General features: G+C 45.6%; 1 protein-coding gene across 1 annotated transcript in view; it reads right to left on the bottom strand.

Moving 5' to 3' along the window:
• tspan33a (tetraspanin 33a) overlaps positions 1–18,671 on the bottom strand; it is a 49,786-nt gene that overhangs the window by 10,294 nt on the left and 20,821 nt on the right. Inside the window, exons 3-5 of the mRNA XM_063072994.1 lie at positions 17,741–17,868; positions 16,197–16,271; positions 2,542–2,637 (exon numbers count right to left, since the gene is read on the bottom strand). Coding sequence (XP_062929064.1) covers positions 2,542–2,637; positions 16,197–16,271; positions 17,741–17,868 — 299 coding nt within the window. The remainder of the gene's footprint in view (positions 1–2,541; positions 2,638–16,196; positions 16,272–17,740; positions 17,869–18,671) is intronic.

Raw genomic sequence — 18,671 nt, 5'->3', positions numbered from 1 at the left:
CTGAACACCAGCACCGACAGACCGCGCAAGGACAGTCCCGCAGAGCAACCCATCACACGGTAACTAGAGTTCAGTAAATCTTCCCCACGCTGACCAGGATGTCAATCTGAGATAGTCTGTCACTGGCCCGTATCCCTCTGAACCTTTCCTATCCCTGTACCAGTCCAACTATTGAAACTGTACCCACCTTTATCACTTCCTCGAGCAGGTCATGACAAATACTCACCAACCTCCAGCTGAAACAAAAGTTGCCCCTCAGGTCCTGTTTAAATGTTTCCTCTCTCATTGGAAACCTGTCCCCTCTGTTTTTAGACCTCTCCATCCCCGAGGGAGAAAAGAAACCCCTGACCATTCACCGTATCCATGCCCCCTCATGATTTTATACACCTCTTAAGGTCACCCCTACCCCCACCCTTGTATGCTCCATGAAACTAGGTCCAAATCCAAGAGCTCCCTCAATGACAGCGTTTTGGTAGGACCTTCATCACCAGCATCTCACTGGTTCACAAACACAACTCACCACTAAGGGTAGTTACGGCCTGTCACTGAAATGCTGGCTCTGCCTAGAAGATAATGAATCGTACAGAAGTACCACATAGAAACAGGCCCTTCAGCTCATCTAGTCTGTGTTAAGTCATTTAAACTCCCACCGACCTGCACCGGGACCATAGGTCTCCATACCCCTACCAGCCAGGCACCTATCCAAACGTCTCAAACGTTGAAATTGAATGCACCACTTGTGTTGACAGCTCATTCCACTTTCACCACCCTCTGAGGGAAGAATTTTCCCCTCATGGTCCCTTTAAACTTTTCACCTTTCACCCTTAACCCATGGCCTCTAGTTGTAGTCCCACCTGACCTCAGTGGAAAAAGCCTGCTTGCATTTACCCTATCAATACCCCTCATCATTTTGTAAAACTCTATCAAATCTCCTCTCAATCTTCTATGCTCCAAGGAATAAAGTCTTTACCTATTCAATCTTTCCCTGTAACCTGCCCCTACAGACTTGGCAACATCCTTGTAAATTTTCTCTGTACTACTTCAACCTTGTTTACATCTTTCCTGCGGGTAGGTGACCAAAGCTTCCCACGATACTCCAAATTAAGGCTGATTTATACTTGTGCGTCAACTCGACGCTGTAACCTACGCAATTGACCTACGCGCGTTGTGAGCATTTATACTTGTACGTTGGTGTGTCTGCATCACTCTGCAATTCGGGCACATCGCGCATGTGCACACACCAGCCCGTGCAAGGCTTCATGGTCATGGTAGTCTTTCTCGGGGTAAACAAGTTTAAAGCGAGCGTCTTTTTTCGTAAAAGCAAAATGTGTCCTCCATAATTTCGGAGGTGTGTAAAGCTTTATGGAAAGCATTGCAGCCAGAGTTCCTTCCCTGCCCTTCAGTCACCCAATGGGAAGCTATTGCAGCGTAGGAGGAAATGCGATGCTACCAAGCAGACCAATCACAGTTGTTGCGGTCTGCGTTGCCACAACGCATAGTTACACTTTGGGAGAGGTGTGCGTCAGGCTGCGGCGTGGGGATCTGCGTAGGCTCTGTGTAGGGTTCGCAGCTATGCCATACGTACGGCGTCGAGCTGAGGCACATGTATAAATCAGCCTTTAGGCTGCACCAATGTCTTGTACAACTTCAACATAACATCCCATCTCCTGTACATAATATGTTGAATCATAAAGGCCAATGTTCCAAAAGCTGATGTTGTTCTAATTTTTAAAAAACTGAGCATCACAATGTAAAAGTGGCCAATGACCTGAAAATTACAAGAGGTGATCAATATATTGTGAAAGACGCAGAGTCTGAGAGAATGAGCCGGTGAAGTTTAGAAAGTTAGATGTACAGCACCTGAAACGTGCTCAAAACCCCAAAGGACCTTAACGGTGGAGTTACCCAGGTTATTATAAAATGCACATACAACCAGATAAACAAATCCAGTGTTTTGCCCAAAGGGAACAGAAAGCAGCTTACAGTAAACACTGTCAACTGGGAAGAAAACTAAGAAATAATGACTTTGATTTATTCATTGTGTTCCAGTATTTAACATTTCAATTTTCAATCTGTTACATCACCATCAGATAGATTGGTGCTCCTTCGGCAAGTCCTCACTGACTTCAACAGTCTTTTATATCTCAGTAACATTCAGAGGTCTAGAAGGTGAAGGAGCTAATTGACAGGAGGTGGGACAGGTAAACTGATGGGAGGTGGGACAGGTAAACCGGCGGGAGGTAGGACAGGTAAACCGGCGGGAGGTGAGAGAGGTGGGACAGGTAAACTGGCGGGAGGTGGGACAGGTAAACCGGCGGGAGGTGAGAGAGGTGGGACAGGTAAACTGATGGGAGGTGGGACAGGTAAACTGATGGGAGGTGGGACAGGTAAACTGGCGGGAGGTGGGACAGGTAAACTGATGGGAGGTGGGACAGGTAAACTGGCGGGAGGTGGGACAGGTAAAGCCACAGTGGAAATGGAAAGCACTAGACTGAATAAAGTCTAAATCGTGCATAAAATCACAGAGCCCTGATACCAAACCTGCTTCTGTCCGTAGTCAATGAGGTTCTGGAGATCCAGGTCATCGCGGTAATGGATTATTGCGTTATCAATGATCTCACTGACTTTTGAACGGGCCTGTATTAAAAAGCAACAGTACATTTTAGAATAAAGGCTGAATTGGCTCCCACTTAGCTATCACAAATCATGTCAACAACCGTGTTGCCCTTAATGCATTTGTTTAACTTTGATGGGTCTGCGCTTTGAACGATTTGTTTCTAACTGTTTTCTAGTTAAAGTTAAAGGTTGATATTTAAGTTACAGTTTAACAAAGGTAAATCCATTGCCTACGGTATATCACGGCATGCGATGACATCACCTCCGGTTTCGCCATGTCTTGGTTCGGGAAGGTGTAAAGGCAGGTGCCATGCGTGCAGCATGATCGTGAAGAGCTCCGTTTCTACCCACAAAGAAACATTATAGAAGCAACGCCGTAAATTCATAAGAATGTATTTGAAGTAAAAATATTGACGCGGATTCTGTTCAGGAAGCGGCGGTTTGGGTGGCGAGGTGTCGGCTTTTCAATTTCAAACGCGGGGTGGGCTCAAGCCCGGCGGCAGTTTGACGGGACCATCCTCGCCCGCTACTCGGGGCAGCGGGAGACACTCGCTAAAAGAACAGAGCGCGTGGTCTGCAGAATGAAACAGACGCTGTATATGTTTGTATTTTTTTAATCAACAGTTTTCACCATACGACGTTAATGTGGAAGAGTGAACAGTAAATGGTTAACATTACTACGACTCTGCCTTCATTGGCTCCGGTTTAACTTGGTGTTTAGTCAGAGTTTCAACACACTGCACGAGAACACTACAACAACCTTTCCCTCAAAGTTAACAAAAGAGCTGGTCACTGAGTTCACTGGTGTGAGATTGAGAGCTTCGTGTTCCTGGGTATGAACACCACCGACAGCCTGGCCTGCTCCAAATAATTTGATGTCATGGCCAAGAAAGCTCACGACACCTCTAATTCCCCAGGGGGCTAAGGAAATTCAGCACATCTATCGACTCTTACTGATTGTTATCGATGTGCCATGGAAAGCATAACGTCTCGGTATGGCACGTGACACGAGAAACTGCGGAGAGTCGTGGAGTCGGCTCAGACCATCAGAGGAACCAGCCGCCCCTCCACGGACCTGTCCTCTCACGGTCTTAATAGTCAGAATATTCAAAGATCCCACCCATCCCGGACATTGTCTTCTCCCCTCTCCCATTAGGCAAGAGATAGAAAAGCCTATACTGTAATCACCTACCTTCAGGTTCAGTGATAGCTTCTATCCCACTGTTATCAGACCTCTAGTACAATAAGATAAACTCTCGGCCTCCCAATCTACCTCTGTCGCCTTGCTCTTTGTTGTTTACTCGCTCAGTAGCTTGTGCACCCCGCTACTTTGTCTTATTCTAGCTCACTGCAGTGTCTGTATAAATAGTATGCAAGCTTTGCACTGTATCTCGCTACATGTGACAATAACACAGGACAACAAATGTTTTCGAAAGCGCTTTTTTTTGTTTATGATAGACCATTTGAAACTGAACACAAATATAATTTCAGACTACTTGTATCTCGTAGGAATTTGTAGAAGCAAAATTTAACTTTTATCGAATTTCATGTGTTTAATTGCATAATGGTGCTGACGCTTTGCAATAGTTCAATTGGGCTCAAAAGGTTTTGTTGATGATTTTCAGTTGTACTCAGTGTTGGAAGCTTCTCGCTTAAGCGTCCAACACTAATCAGCCAGCACTGATGGATTCCAGTTGCCCTGATATCGTTTCTCCATCACCGCAATGTCCTGGTTGTCACTGACAGCACCAGAATTTGCAGGGAAGAAGTCTAAATGGGAATGCAGAAGATGAATCTTTAGTGATATGTTGCACTTCATGGTTTTGTCTGCTTGAAGCATGTTGTCAACCAGCTGCATGTAGTTTGGTGCTCTGTAGTTACCAAGAAAAAGTTCAACAACTTCCTTAAATGCCCTCCATGCAATTTTCTATGGCCTCACTAAAAGTTCTTCGAATAGCCTGTCATTGATGAACTGCTTGATTTGTGGAGCAACAAAAATCTCGGCATCAATTATTCTGACTTGAATTATGAATTGAAATAACAAATACAGGCGACTTCAAAAATTGGTGGATGATAGGGAAATTTTCAGCCCAAAATGCATAAGATACACTCAAAAGTATTCAGCAAAGCTTTGTTGTCCACTGTAGTGAGCCAATACCAATCCATCAGGCCCTGTTTTAAGGGTTGTTACTTGTAAGGGAAAAATATTTCTAAAATCCTCCATGGCAGTGATCTGCAGAAGATCCAGGAGGGTTGTGGTTCTGTAAATGGGCCAAAAATCCAGTAAAAAGCTACTTCAGTTTGAGTCTGAAGCTTAAGAGAATTTGAAAACAAAAAGATGGCATTGGTACCATGAAAATGGTGACAAATCAGCATATAGGAAGGAGCTTGAGAATCTGGCTGAGTGGTGCCATGACAACAAGCTCTCACTCAAAGTCAGCAAGACCAAGGAGCTGAATTATTGACTCCAGGAGGAGGAAAATGGAAGTCCATGAGCCAGTTCTCACTGGGGGATCAGACATGGAGATGGTCAGCAACTTTAAATTCCTCTGTTATCATTTCAGAGAATCTGTCCTGGGTATAGTATGCAAGTTCCATTGGCAAGAAGGCACAGCAGCAACTTTTAATTCCTTAGAAGTCTGCGCAGATTCAGCACGTCATTTAAAAGTTTGATTAACTTCTATTTGTGTAGTAGAGAGTTTACTGAATAGTTGCATCACAGCCTGATATAGGAACACCAATGCCCTTGGAGTGGAAGTACCGACAAGCTACCCAGTCCTTCACGGGTAAAGCCTTCCCCTCCCCACCACTGCGTACATTTACAAGGAGTGCTGTCACATCCATCACTAAAGACCCCTGCAGCCAGGCCAGAGTCTCCTCTCGCTGCTGCCAGCAGGAAGGAGGTACCACACTACCAGGTTCAGGAACAGTTATTACCCCCTCAACCATTAGGCTCTTGAGCACAGCAGTTGATGCGACGTTACTACAGCTCAGCGTCCCAGTGTTTGGAATGGTTCCACTCTGTAAGGAGTCTCTATACCTCCTTCCCGTGGGGTGTCCGGGATTTCTCGTTAACCGGTCACTGTGAACTGTCCTGTGATTAAGTTAGGGTTTGTCGGAGATTGCGGGGGCGGGGGGGGGGGTAAGGAGAACGTGGCTCAAAGGGCGTACTGTACTGTATTGCTAAATAGATAAACTGCACTCGCCCCAACACCAAACCCATAGACTCGCTTTCAGGGAGCCTACAGCTGACGTTCTCGATACTCACTGCTCAGTTATTTAATTATTAGGACTATTTTGTACCTGCACAGTCTGTTGTCTTTGCACACTAGCTGTTTGTCTGTATTTGTTGTGCGCGTTTCCATTGATTCCAGTGTGTTTCTTCGAACACTCACAAGAAAATGAATGTCAGGGTTGTACATGGTGATCTAATATATATAACACACACACACACACACACACACACACACACACACACACACACACACACACAAAGCAATATCAGAATCCGATTTATTATCACTGGCATGAGTCGTGAAATTTGTTAACTTAGCAGCAGCAGCTCAATGCTATATATAATATAGAAGATAAAAATAAAATAATAATAAGTAAAGCAATTACGGTACACATATATTGAATAGATTAAAAATCGTGCAAAAACAGAAACTATATATATATAAAAATAAAAAAGTGAGGTAGTGTTCATGGGTTCATAAGTCCATATCTGACCATAAAATCTGGCCTGTTTACAACACCAATACCACATCAATGTAAGTAACTATATAGGCTGATTTATACTTGTGCATCAAATGTACGCCATAGCCGCGTACCCTACGCTGTTCTCTACACTGAACCCTACGCCGTAGCCTCAGGCGCACCTCTCCCAAAATGTAACTATGTGTCACAGCGACGCAGACCGCAACAACTGTGATTGGTCCGCTTGGTAGCATCGCATCTCCTCCTACGCTGCAATAGCTCCCCATTGGGCGACTGAAGGGCAGGGAAGGAACTCTGGCTGTAATGCTTTCCATAAAACTGTACAGACCTCCGAAATTATGGAGGACCCTGTGTTTGACGCCAGTTTGTAGCTAGCTGCTACAGCCTGTTGACTTCCACCGAAGCTAAAACTCGAATGGTGATTGCCAGTCTCTGAGTATACTGTGCGTACACTGATGTGAAATAAATAGTTGGAGACGATGAACCAAATTGTCAAATCTACCTGCTGACATCTGAAAATATTTGAAATGCATTTCCTCGTCCATGTCTCTCAGTGGCCGGACAAACACAGAAAATTCACCCTCCTTCAGTTTCAGTCGCCATCGTTTGAAGTTTGAGTTTCTTGGTGTTGAGTTTCAACATGAAGAATCTCAACACAGTGGCATAGAAACCCCACCGCCAACTAGCGTTTTGGCTGTGAATTGCAGCGCGACGCAGACACACCAATGCACAAGTATAAATGCTCACAACAGCGTAGCCCATTTGCGTAGGCTACGGCGTAAGCTAGTACGCACAAGTATAAATCGGCCTTAACAGTTGCACCAAAACAACAACTAATACCTTTACCCCAGAGACGTCAACAGTGAAAGGTGCTCAGACACAGAGTTCAGCTGCAGGGCATTCAGGCCCTCAGTGATCCATTTCCATACTGAGCCACTAGAGGGCGCTGAAGCTCCACAGGGAACTACTGAAACAGCGATGGTCACAGGAACCCAATTCAAGTCTTGGTGATTTTGCACTTCACGTTTCTCTTTCATTCAGCATCTTAATTTTGAGCCCCAGCAGCTCTTTCAAAGAAACTATGGGATTCAGCTGCTTGGTTGAGAGTTCTTCAGATGCCAGTTGTTGAATCTGCGAGTGAAGCACCAGATCACCAGAGCTTTTACTACAGTTCAGGCTGGATGCCATTTTCCTTCAGAAAGACGAAAGGGAACCCACGCTGGAGCTCTTTAAGATCGAGAAAGGGGGTTAATAGGGACAGATGTGGAGCAGAGAGGGACAGATGTGTAGGTGGTTTTATGGAGGAGGATTAGACAACAGCTGCGTGGAACGGAAATGCTGAAGTGAACACGTTGAACTGAAAGTCCCTGCTTCCTCAAGTTGGTTTGCAAGGGAATGCTTCATGAATCATTTGTTTATAGAATTCAGAGGGAAAGAACTGGTCTGAACAGGAATGGAAAACAAATCTCAGCCAGCAAGGAATTGATGTGGAGGTTATCAACTAATGTGACTGTAGGCCAGCTGCAAGAAACAGCTGGAAACAAGACCAGACACTTCTATTATAGACACAAGCGATCAAGAAACAGCTGGAAACGAGACCAGACACTTCTATTACTGTCACAAGCGATTCTACAGATGCTGAAAATCTTGTGCAAAACTCACAAATGTTGGAGGAACTCAGCAAGTCGGGCAGCATTGTTGGAGGGAAACTACCGTCAATGTTTGGGGTCAAGATTCTTCATCAGGACTCAGAAAAGGTGGACACTATTGCAAGTTGAAAGTGCAGCAGCCAATTTGCAAACAGATAACAATGTTGTCACGAGGCAGCTGTCTGATTTTAAGACTCAGCGGGTCAGGCAACATCTGTGGAAAGAGAGATGGAATTCATATTCTGTTTCTACACTGACTGGCCAAGACATTTTTCTTGAAATTAGCGTCATTGGCTTACTTCAGAGTTCAAAGTAACCTCATTATCAAAGTATTTACAGTACGTTACCATATTTTACCTTGAGATTCATTTTCTTGCAGGCATTTACAGGAAGAAAAGATGCAACAGAATTTACAGAAAACTATTCATTAACAAAGACTGACACACAACCAATGCGGAAAAGAGAAACTGTGTAAATAATATTGAGAACATGAGTTGTAAACAGTCCTCGAAAGTGTCTCTGTACAGAGCTGTGCTGAAGCCTAGTCTCAGATCAACTGCCCTCAGCAGCACGACACTTAGCACAAAAGGTAGAGCAAAGGACACAATGTACATTATGCAATCACGAGCTGAGTATGATGTTCTCTGAAGGGGTTGTCTGTTGGTGGGTCCTTGGGTAGCTGTAGAGGTCAATTCCGGGGCCTAGGGTGGATTCCCATAAAGGAGAACCCTGTGCACAACTTTGCTGAACGTGGGGAGGCTGATGCACAGGTAGCCACATCAGGGTCCAGCGGCGTGGAACGTAGGATTGGGGACCCTTCATTACTGCAGCTTTCCTCCACCTTCACTACCGTTATGATGTGATATCATCTTCCACCAGAGATCTTGGTCGGATTGCTCTGTCTGCTCTCTGATGGTACTCCCACTGGCAACCCTACCAGGAGCTAAACTCCAGGCAGCTCTTGGGATCTCAGAATCTCACAAGCCTCTCTACCCCAACAAGGTGACGATCCTTGGAAAAGGTCAAATACAGTAGTACCATATAATTATCTTCTTATTTTTCCAGCGATCCTTCCTGTTCTACTCCTCTTCCATAAGTTCTGGGAGTGACTGAGGAGGTCAATGTGACATAGATGGGGCTGAACACGCCTAATGGGTGGATGCCTCTTCCACTGTTGCACCAAGCTTCCATGTACTCCACCATCTCAATGTCAGCTCCAAGGGTCTTCATTCACTTTGAACAGCTAACAAGACGTAGGATTGCCAAATTAGAGTCTCGGTTGCAGCACAGAAATCAAACAATCTTACGGAACAGGAAATAATCTTCCTGGGAATACCCCACTGGTCAGGCAGCCTCTTGAGAGGAAAACCTATTCACATTGGTCTGGAGACTATTAAGTTACCGGGGTGAGGGAAAGGGGTTGTGTTGATCAGGAACTGTGGAGAAGAAAGAGACCACAGCCTATGATGTCAACCTTTGGTCAAAGAATAGATCAACACTTTGTCGCACTCAGAATTCAATAAGATTAAAGATGAACTTTATTTGTCACATACACATCAAAACAGAGTGAAATGTGTCATTTGCATCAACAACCAACATAGTCTGGAGATGTTCTGGGGACAGTGCGCTAGTGTCCCCATGCTTCTGGCATAACATACCATGTCCACAACCAACGTTCCCTCTAAACTTTCCCCCCATAGCTGCGTGACCAACCATTGCTGAGCAGGAAGATTTTACATGGCCTGAAAACTGTACAGCACTTTAAATGTTTTTGTAATGTGCATACTATGAATATTTTGAATGAAAAATGAAAAGTCACATCCTTTTGATTTTATTAATTGAAGGGTATGATGAAATACAGTACAAAATTTTTCACATTTCATAAACTATTTCTTCATCTGTCTTTCTTACAAATCCATTGTTTATAAACACTTTCCAGATTAATCTCACACCCAGATGAAGATGCGTTTTGATCCTCATTAGATCATCCAAATGTTCCATTTATAATCTGTTTCTGGATTTATACATGATTGAATTCATAAAACGGAATCCATGTTCACAGTCAGCACCAGAAGCTTGAAATGTTCCAGTGATACTAACGAGAACTGACATTTCTTCAAAGTCTTTATTTCTAAGCATGTAGTTCAACATATCAGAGAAAATCTTAATTTAACCAGTCTTAACTTTCTCAGAAGTGACAAATTTGAAATCACAGTATTCCTGTGATATTTTTGAGGCAATGCTTTTATCGTTGTTCGCAATAGTAGCCGAGTACATTTTTGTCAGGTGTATAACATTCTCTTTTCCAAACTCAAAATTGGTTGTGCTTGCAATAGCAACAGGGTCAAATGCTTGCCATTCTGTTAACTCAGCATCAGGAAATCAGTTATCCAAATGATTACACACACGTTGAATGAATCAATCATTGGCGCAGTATCAACATCAGAACTGATAGATGCAGCAGATTTTTCAGTGTTCTCCAATAAGCGGTATCGCCAAGATACTGGGACCGTAACTTATTAATATTTTTATGAAAAATGAACTTCCATTTTGTGTTTAGTGTTACAATTTGTAACAATGTTGTAACTTGAAACATTAACAATGTAAATACGTTGAAATTCTAAAATGTTTCAAAGGTTGTGGTACATTTATTATTCAAAAAATATATTCTATCATATTAATCTTATTAATTAATATATTGAACATATTAATTAACAATTACAGTGCATTTCACAATTTTTCTAGGCATCCGTTAGTCTCGTGAGACCATGGATTTGCGCCTTGAAAGGTTTCCAGGGTGCAGGCCTGGGCAAGGTTGTATGGAAGATTAGTAGTTGCCCATGCTGCAAGTCTCCCCTCTCCACGACACCAATGTTATCCAAAGGAAGGGCATTAGGACCCATACAGCTTGGCACCAGTGTCGTCGCAGAGCAATGTGTGGTTAAGTGCCTTGCTCAAGGACACACACACTGCCTCAGCCAAGGCTCGAACTAGCGACCTTCAAATCACCAGACGAACGCCTTAACCCCTTGGCCACACACCAACACAATTATATTACATAGGTTTCAAAATTATATCAACAAAACACTGGACGGCAACTCCACACCCCCCCCCCAAAAGTGTCGCTTCCACAATTTTTTTTGTAGTTTTGATCGACTGCTTGAAGCTGAACACAAATACAATTTCAGTCTACTTGTATTGCCTTGAACTACGCATATCGGCTTGAAGCTGCCCCTGGGTTGTGCAGCTGGAGAACTCAAACAATTGTGCTTACACCTTCGATCAAGTTAAACCACCAAGGTGCTTCACGAGAGCATGATCAAACAAAAGGCCTGAGGACTGGAGTCCTTATGAAGCTTCAAACATTGACTCTATTCCTCTCCATAGATGCTGCCTGACCTGCTGAGTTCATTCGGTATTTTGTGTGTATTACCCTGGATTTCCAGCATCTGCAGAATTGCTTGTGCTTATGTCTGAGGACTGGGAGTAGCTTAAAATCAGAAGAGAAAAGTGGCAGAAAAAAATTCCTGGAAACTGCACTAATTCAAACTCCAGGAACGTTAAAGATCAGGCAAAGGTAGACAGTAATGATCTTAATGTGAATGGCAAAAGATCTCATTCCACATAACAGGAGGAGAGATCACTGTTTACAAATGTTTAGTGAGATACAGGGAAGCATTGGTGAGGATGATTCCTTCAGCTTCCTCTCAATACCAGGGCTGAAACAGAGGAAAGCCCCCCCCCCCCACAATCCTCATGGAAATACATGCAGATCCTGTTACACTGGACAACAAATTTTTTGAAAATGTTGTTTCCCGGAGTTTTTTTTTTGGTTTATGATAGTCCACTTGAAGCCAAATGCAAATATAATTTCGGAATACTTGTATCATGTGGGAGTTTGGAGAAACAAGAAATTATTTTCAATTGAATATAATGTGTTTAATTGCATAACAGTGCTGACGCTTTGCAATACTCAAATAAGCTAAATGTTTTGTTGATGATTTTCATTTGTACTCAGCATCTGAAACTTCTTGCGTAAGTGTCTAAGAATAATCAGCCAGCATTGATGGTTCCAGTTGCCTTGATACCGTTTCTCCATCACTGCAATGTCCTGGTGAAACCTTTCACCATGCTCGTCACTGACAGCGACAAGATTTGCAGGGAGGAAGTCTAAATGGAAATGCAGGAAATGAATCTTTAGTGACATGTTGCACTTCATGGCTTTGTCTGCTTGAAGTATGTTGACAACCAGTTGCACGTAGTTTGGTGCTCTGTAGTCGCCAAGAAAATTTTCAACAACATCCTTCAATACCTTCCATGCAATTTTCTCCCATCCCCCTAGAAGTTCTTCCAATTGCCTGTCACTGATTTATGGAGTAACAAAAATGCCCTCCTTAACTAATTTGCATTAGTTATTCTGGGAAACATCTGTCTCAAATATCCAAATCCTTCACAGAAATGTTTGTGCCTGTTGACAGCAGATTCCATCCATGAAGTCTTGAACCCAGTAATTCTGCTTTTGCCTTTGACAAACCCAAGTCTCTGACCAGGTCCTTTAACTCAGATTGAGTTATCAGACGAGGCTCACTCGACATAAAGGGTTCAAAATCCGTTTCGGTATCGGTGTCGTTTTCCACTCCTGGCATCTTCGTCTGCCTCCTCCAGACTCCACGTTCCGGTGGAGGACCATCGTCATGCGGCTCAGGTCTCATGGTGAATGGAGATTGGTGTATTCAGCTGATTTCTTGTTTGTAGCAGAGAAACCAGACGCACTGGTCAGAGAGCAGGAGCAACCTGTCACACAATCCTTCTGCTCCCATCATATCATCGGGACAGCGAATGGCGTTGACTTCTGAGTACCTCTGAGCCAAGCGCTACGTTCCACAGCGCGTGTTGTGTGACAAATGTGAGGAGCCCAGGCTTCATCTTGGTCGCCAATTTTACACCCAAAGTAGAGCTCATAGGCTTTCTTAAGAAGAGGAGTCATGCTCCATCTGTGAGATTTAAGTGTATACTCACCAGAAATATAACAGAAAGCATTACTGCTGGCGAGACATTTTGCCATCACAAACACAGTTGCTTTATTATCATGAGTACACACAATACGCTATGCGCGTAGAGCAAGCACATCGTGATCACAAACTGATATACGTGTAAACACAATGGTGTCTGTGTCTGTGTGTGTGATGCTTTTTCTAACCTTTCTAAAACCTGTCCCGCCATGCAGCACCCTCCCTGCCTGGACAAGACAGAAAACTTCTCAGCTTACACCATAAGCAACATTTTAATTGACATGAATTATGAATTGAAATAACAAATATAGGAGATTTCAAAAATTGCTGTGCGATAGGGAAATTTCATGATGATTTTCATGATCAGCAGCCCAAAATCAATAAGACACCCAACAGTATTCAGGAAGCAAAATCTTTGTTGTTCAGTGCAATACAAAAGGAAGTTCCAGCTGTGCGACGCCAAAGGCTACGTGCGCAGAAGCATTTCAGTCACTGCACGGCCGTGCACGAGCTAGGCTTAGAGAGAACAGAGCCCACAATTCACCAACGCCAATCCGTATGCCTTTGGACTGTGAGAGGAAACCAGAGCAGCGGGAGGAAACCCACTCGGTCGCGGGGAGAGCGAACACGCTCCACTGACAGAAACACAAAATAATCTGCAGATGCTGGGATCAAAGCAACACTCACAACACGCTGGAGGAGCTCAGCAGGTCAGGCAGCATCCGTGGAAACGATCAGTCGACGTTTTGGGCCAGAACCCTTCGTCAAGACTGAAGAGGGAAGGGGGCAGAGGCCCAATAAATAAGGTGGGGGAGGTTTGGAGGGATCTCCACTGACAGAAGTAGCAATTAAACCCTAATCGCTGGCACTGTAAAGCCCCACACCAGCTGATGCGCTACTGAGCCCTGAAGATTTTGCAACCTGATTGGGATGAATGGGGATGTCTCACACTGGCATCTCAGCACCGTAGCGCCTGCAAAGTGACGTGAGCTCCACCTGTACGTAGCAGACTAGAGGACTACAGCGACCGACGGCAGCAGATCCTCCTCAGGAAGTGGCCCCTCTGGCAGAGCCCACATCCCAAAACACTCAAAGATGCAAACAACAGGAATTCTGCAGATGCTGGAAATTCAAGCAACACACATAAAAGTTGCTGGTGAACGCAGCAGGCCAGGCAGCATCTCTAGGAAGAGGTACAGTCGACATTTCAGGCCGAGACCCTTTGTCAGGACTAACTGAAGGAAGAGTGAGTAAAGGATTTGAAAGTTGGGGGTGGAGGGGGAGATCCAAAATGATAGGAGAAGACAGGAGGGGGAGGGATAGAGCCGAGAGCTGGACAGGTGATAGGCAAAAGGGGATACGAGAAGATCATGGGACAGGAGGTCCGGGAAGAAAGACCGGTGGGGGGGGTACCCAGAGGATGGGCAAGGGGTATATTCAGAGGGACAGAGGGAGAAAAAGGAGAGTGAGAGAAAGAATGTGTGTATAAAAATAAGTAAGAGATGGGGTACGGGGGGGGGTAGGTGGGGCATTAGCGGAAGTTAGAGAAGTCGATGTTCATGCCATCAGGTTGGAGGCTACCCAGATGGAATATAAGGTGTTGTTCCTCCAACCTGAGTGTGGCTTCATCTTTACAGTAGAGGAGGCCGTGGATAGACATGTCAGAATGGGAATGGTCTATCCACGGCCTCCTCTACTGTAAAGATGAAGCCACACTCAGGTTGGAGGAACAACACCTTATATTCTGTCTGGGTAGCCTCCAACCTGATGGCATGAACATCGACTTCTCTAACTTCCGCTAATGCTCCACCTCCCCCTCTTACTCCATCCGTTATTTATTTTTATACACACATTCTTTCTCTCACTCTTCTTTTTCTCCCTCTGTCCCTCTGAATATACCCCTTGCCCATCCTCTGGGTCCCCCCCCACCCCGGTCTTTCTTCCCGGACCTCCTGTCCCATGATCCTCTCGTATCCCCTTTTGCCTATCACCCGTCCAGCTCTTGGCTCCATCCCTCCCCCTCCTGTCTTCTCCTATCATTTTGGATCTCCCCCTCCCCCTCCAACTTTCAAATCCCTTACTCACTCTTCCTTCAGTTAGTCCTGACGAAGGGTCTTGGCCTGAAACGTCGACTGCACCTCTTCCTACAGATGCTGCCTGGCCTGCTGCGTTCACCAGCAACTTTTATGTGTGTTACTCAAAGATGCGCAGGTTCAAGCCCCCTCAATTATTCCAGCTTCCTGTTAGCTACATCCAACTCCCTGATCTACCAGGGTCACAGAGCACAGAAACATGCCTTTCCACCTATCGGGTGCATGCTGACCAGGATTCCCAACCAAACTAGTCCCATTTGCCCACAGTTGGCCCATATCCCACTAAACCCTTCCTATTCATTTACCTTTTAAACTACAAGGACATCAGGGGTAAAGGAGGAATCTTTCACAGTTTGTTCCTCTGGATTAAACTTATCCTTTAGCAAAGGCCCACGCTTAATCAGACTCAGACTCAGCCATTTCCATCACAGGCATCAGCCTCCCCACCAGAGGGCATCTTCACAAGGCCAAGCCTCAACTACTCATATTTCCACCGAGATACAACACTGGGCGGCACGGGAGATTGTTCCTGCCTGTGGCCATTGAACTTTGCAGCTCCTCCCGTGGAGGGTCAGATACCCTGAGCCAATAGGCTGGTCCTGGACTTATTTCCATCTGGCATAGTTTGCATTTTGTTGTTTGATTGTTTGTGGTTTTTGTATTGCTATATTTATGCTCTATTCTTGGTTGGTGCGGCTGTAATGAAACCCAATTTCCCTCGGGATCAATAAAGTATATCTATCTATCTACTCCGCATCCACCCTTGGGGTCTGGGTCATGCCCTCTGCTCATGACTACCACCAGGGAGGAGGTACAGGAGCCTGAAAATGCACACTCAACATTTCACAAACAGCATCTCCCCTCCACCATCAGATTTCTGAATGGTCCATGAACATTGTTCCTCTTTATTCTCATTATTACTTACGGTTTGCTTTGCTGTCATAAAACACATACCAAAGTATGCCAGTGATAGGCAACGTTCCCTTATAACTAAACCCACTGCTTCCTGAACAGGAACCACCAGAGACAGATCCCTCCCCTCTGCCCTCAGAACTATAACCACACCCTCCGCCCCACTGACCGCCCACATTACTCCACAAACATCATACCTGATCTGAAAAGATGAAGCCCAGAACCCCAGCGGCCAGCTGCAGCAAAAATACCAGCGTCAGGCAGATAGAGAACTGGAAAATCAAACATCAGATCGAGATCAGCACAGAGGAGGCGGGAGAGGGACAGAGAACATAAAGATGACCTTTATTTGTCACGGGTCCATCGAGACAGTGAAATGTGCTGCTTTGCGGACTGCCCCAACAGTCCGAGGCAGCTGACAAGTGATGCCATGTTTCCGGCGCTGACATAACAAGCCCACAAATTACCAACTGTAACCGGTCTGTCTTTGGACTGTGGGAGGAAACCAGAGCACCCGGAGAAAACCACGTGGTCACGGGAAGAACGTTCAACCTCCTTACAGACGATGGCAGGAATCAAACCCTGATCGGTGGTCACTGACATCATTAAGCAATTCTGCTAACCACTACGTCACAGTGTAGCTCCTCGGACAGGAGGGAGTAGTCAGTCTAATTTTCTCTGTGAACAAGATTTGTTGCTTTATGACAGCTATTATACAGGCAACAGCCACTGTTTGCATATCTGGGGAGGGGGATTTCAAGCCAAGGGGAAGATGAGACATGGTGGTTAATGCTCAACGGTGAACAACACAGTGATAGGCTCTTTAACCCATGATGTCTGTTCCAAACAATGACAAATTAAACTCGTCTGCCTGTACACCAGCCCATCAGCATCCATTCCCTGCGTATTCCTGCGTCAAAGGCTCTGAAATGCCACGGTTGTGTCTCCTCCTATTGCCTCCCCCGGCAGCCCGTCCCAGGCAGCATTCCTCTGAGGAAATAAGGTGCCCCACACACCCCCTTTAAATATCCCCCACTCTCATTTTGGATGCACACCCTCTGGTTTTGGGTGAGACGAGTAAACCGGAGAGCTGCAGGGATCTGGAAAGGAGCTGAGTGGCGCTCAGGACTGTGATGAAGATGGTGAACTTTCGAGGTGCACCCTCAGTAAGCAGGTACGGCGCACAGATATAGGGAACCTCCCACTGACTTCTCAGTGGCAAATTCCACCTCTGGTGACATCTGTCCCTAGACGGGCCTGAAGGCCCTGGACAGAGTGAACGTGGGGGAGTCTAGGACCAGAGGGCACAGCCTCAGAATACAAGGATGTCCCTTTCGAACAGAGATGAGGAATTTCAGAGGGTGGTGAATCTGTGGAATTCATTGCCATAGACGGCTGGGAAAGCCAAATCACTGGGGATATTTACAGCGGAGTTTGTAAGGTACTTGATTAGCCAGGGTGTCGAAGGTTACAGGGAGAAGGGCTGAAGGGAAAATAAGTGGACGATGATCAGATGGTGGGGCAGACTAGATGAGCAAATGGTCTACTCCGCTCCCATGTCTCATCTTATTTTAAGGGTCACTCCACAAGTGGCAGGCAACGGGAATGTCCAGATACTCTGAACCCAACTGAGAGGGTCCTGACTTCAGAAAGAGCGGGGCTTTACCGTCATTGCTCTAACAGAGAAGGCAGGGAAGCTTCTCCCAGCCACCAGCCCAGCCTCCATGAAAGCATTACTCACCGTTTGCAGGAGGCAGATATTCTCCCGTAGTGATCCGATGCACCCACAGAACGTGATCAGGAACATCAGAGCGCCCACCACGATCAGGAGAATGGCAGGGTCCACAGAAAGATACGCCATGGCCGCCTCTGCAAAACAGGGTATCTCTGTCATAACCCCATCACCCTTTCAACTGGCCACCCCTCTCCAGACCAAGTACACCCTCCAAATTAACCTTCAACCGGCCACCCCTCTCCAGACCAAGTACACGCTCCAAATTAACCTTCAACTGGCCACCCCTCTCCAGACCAAGTACACCCTCCAAATTAACCTTCAACTGGCCACCCCTCTCCAGACCAAGTACACCCTCCAAATTAACCTTCAACTGGCCACCCCTCTCCAGACCAAGTACACCCTCCAAATTAACCTTCAACTGGCCACCCCTCTCCAGACCAAGTACACCCTCCAAATTAACCTTCAACTGGCCACCCCTCTCCAGACCAAGTACACCCTCCAAATTAACCTTCAACTGGCCACCCCTCTCCAGACCAAGTACACTGTCCAAATTAACCTTCAACTGGCCACCCCTCTCCAGACCAAGTACACCCTCCAAATTAACCTTCAACTGGCCACCCCTCTCCAGACCAAGTACACCCTCCAAATTAACCTTCAACTGGCCACCCCTCTCCAGACCAAGTACACCCTCCAAATTAACCTTCAACTGGCCACCCCTCTCCAGACCAAGTACACCCTCCAAATTAACCTTCAACTGGCCACCCCTCTCCAGACCAAGTACACTGTCCAACTTAACCTTCAACTGGCCACCCTTATCCAGACCAAGTACACCCTCCAAATTAACCTTCAACTGGCCACCCCTCTCCAGACCAAGTACACCCTCCAAATTAACCTTCAACTGGCCACCCCTCTCCAGACCAAGTACACCCTCCAAATT

Source organism: Mobula hypostoma, chromosome 20, assembly GCF_963921235.1.
Source record: "Mobula hypostoma chromosome 20, sMobHyp1.1, whole genome shotgun sequence".
NCBI lineage: Eukaryota > Metazoa > Chordata > Chondrichthyes > Myliobatiformes > Myliobatidae > Mobula > Mobula hypostoma.
The sequence above is the reverse complement of the archived record's forward strand: the minus strand, read 5'-3'. Positions and strand labels throughout refer to the sequence as shown.